Here is a 2500-nt window from a genome sequence, read left to right as displayed (position 1 = left end):
CGTCTGTAACGGTCACGTGCGTAACGGTCACGTCTGTAACGGTCACGTCTGTAACGGTCACGTGCGTAACGGTCACGTCTGTAACGGTCACGTCTGTAACGGTCACGTCTGTAACGGTCACGTGCGTAACGGTCACGTCTGTAACGGTCACGTGCGTAACGGTCACGTCTGTAACGGTCACGTCTGTAACGGTCATGTGCGTAACGGTCACGTCTGTAACGGTCATGTGCGTAACGGTCACGTCTGTAACGGTCACGTCTGTAACGGTCACGTCTGTAATGGTCATGTGCGTAACGGTCACGTCTGTAACGGTCACGTCTGTAACGGTCACGTGCGTAACGCGTTATTACGGTTGTACAGAGCAAAGAAGGGAGATGAGTTGCTGATCATAATTAGCATGGACATACTTTGGCTTTGTACAGGAAGTTGTAAGTTATCTGTATTAGTAATTATTATATGATATATACTTAATCTTGAAAACGTTACGGACGTGACGCAGCACTGAAGCGTCGTGACGTCCTAAATATAGCCCTTATAAATTCAAAAAACATCACTGTTATGACAAAGTGAGTGTATTTACATCTCAGATATTTCTCCATCTTCCTGCAAAATGTTTACTGATAATATAAAGTTTTTTAAAAATAGGTTTTTGAAAACATGAAACATGGCTGGTTGAAAATGTTATTTTAGTCTTGGTGCACACCTTCATGCGTGGTGGAGAAACATGGCAGTGTCCTTAAAATTTCTAATACAGCACACTGAAGCAGTAAATTACGAAACATTAAACATTAAATCAAGTTTTTTTGTTAAGAACTTTACTTTTTAAAGGTAAGGTTGACATTTGCATGGAATTGCTCTGTTGTAAAACTCCGTCTTCTACTCAAGAAAGATCTGGCAACCTCGAAGGTGTGAAATACACACAGGTGACTTTAATAATGTGAATATGAGCTGAATCAGCCGCGGAACCCGACTCTGAACACCAGGAACTTTCTCCATGTAAACACTGGCGTAACTTTTCAGAGTTGCTCGATCTTTAATGAGTTAAAGAATCCAGAATAGAGGAGGGACGCACTACTATACATGCTACTACGCACTACGATAATATACACTACTAATATATTAGAGGGAGATCATCAGGGGCTGCGTGGCTCACCTGTCAGGAATCTCCTGAGGGGTTTTAGCCCCTCCTGCTTTGGGTGTGGCCTTCGAGTTCTTGTTGGCCGTCATCTCCTCCCTCACACCGCTCACCCTGACAAACAGAACAAAACAATAACATGAGATGGTTTGAAAAGTGGCTTAAAATATAATCACAAATAATACAGAGCCATATTGATCACGTCCAACACGATATCAGCCTGGAGCTTGATCTGATCACGTCCAACACGATATCAGCGTGGAGCTTGATCTGATCACGTCCAACACGATATCAGCGTGGAGCTTGATCTGATCACGTCCAACACGATATCAGCGTGGAGCTTGATCTGATCACGTCCAACACGATATCAGCCTGGAGCTTGATCTGATCATGTGCGAATACATGAAGAGTAAATAACTAAAAATTAAATAGAAATGAGAAATGTTAAAAGTACAAACAGTGGTGCAGTGAAAAACTGGAGCATTTACAGTTTGAGTTTGTTTTTATTCTCACGGGCAGAACGATGATTACACACTTCACACGTGTCTGATAAACCTGACCAAGTCAGTGAGTCTGAGTCTTTGAGTCAGTGAGTCTGTGAGTCAGCGAGTCTTTGAGACAGTGAGTCTGAGTCTTTGAGTCAGTGAGTCTGTGAGTCAGCGAGTCTTTGAGACAGTGAGTCTATGAGTCTTTGAGTCAGTGAGTCTGTGAGTCAGCGAGTCTTTGAGACAGTGAGTCTATGAGTCTTTGAGTCTGTGAGTCTGTGAGTCAGTGAGTCTTTGAGACAGTGAGTCTATGAGTCTTTGAGTCAGTGAGTCTGTGAGTCAGAGAGTCTTTGAGACAGTGAGTCTATGAGTCTTTGAGTCTGTGAGTCTGTGAGTCAGCGAGTCTTTGAGACAGTGAGTCTTTGAGACGGTGAGTCTATGAGTCAGTGAGTCTTTGAATTTGTGAGTCTTTGAGTCAGTGAGTCTGTGAGTCAGTGTTAGGGCTGGACAATACATTGATATAATATCGATATTGTGATAAATGATTGCACGATACACTTTTCTGAGATATCGTTGGTATAGTGATGATTTTTTTATGTTTTTAATCATTATAAATTAAACGATACTGAAGGGATGCTGCTGGTTTGATGTAATTTTTTTATCTTAATCTTCTTTCTTTGTAGGCATTAAATAAAAGTATCATCAAACTCATTTTTGGTTTATTTTAGTACAGTTTGGCAGACAGTTTGTTAGCTACATTATATATCGAGACACACATCGTGTATCGTAGAAACGTCCTCAGGTATCGTGATATTATATTTTTGTGATATCGACCAGCCTTAGCCAGTGTTCCTTCTCTAAGTGTTTAAACAGAGCGGAG

The 2500-nt window shown here is 41.5% G+C and overlaps 1 protein-coding gene across 2 annotated transcripts in view; it reads right to left on the bottom strand.

Annotated features, from left to right (window-relative positions):
• Positions 1-2500, bottom strand: part of dennd2b (DENN domain containing 2B) — a 71001-nt gene that overhangs the window by 48080 nt on the left and 20421 nt on the right. For both annotated transcript variants that reach the window (XM_017478877.3, XM_017478876.3), the window contains exon 2: positions 1154-1249. In XM_017478877.3, the coding sequence (XP_017334366.1) occupies positions 1154-1227 (74 nt within the window). In that variant the 5' untranslated portion in view covers positions 1228-1249. The remainder of the gene's footprint in view (positions 1-1153; positions 1250-2500) is intronic.

The sequence above is a fragment of the Ictalurus punctatus genome, chromosome 10 (genome assembly GCF_001660625.3).
Source record: "Ictalurus punctatus breed USDA103 chromosome 10, Coco_2.0, whole genome shotgun sequence".
Classification (NCBI taxonomy): domain Eukaryota; kingdom Metazoa; phylum Chordata; class Actinopteri; order Siluriformes; family Ictaluridae; genus Ictalurus; species Ictalurus punctatus.
Note: the sequence above shows the minus strand (reverse complement) of the source record. Positions and strands in the feature narration are given on the sequence as shown.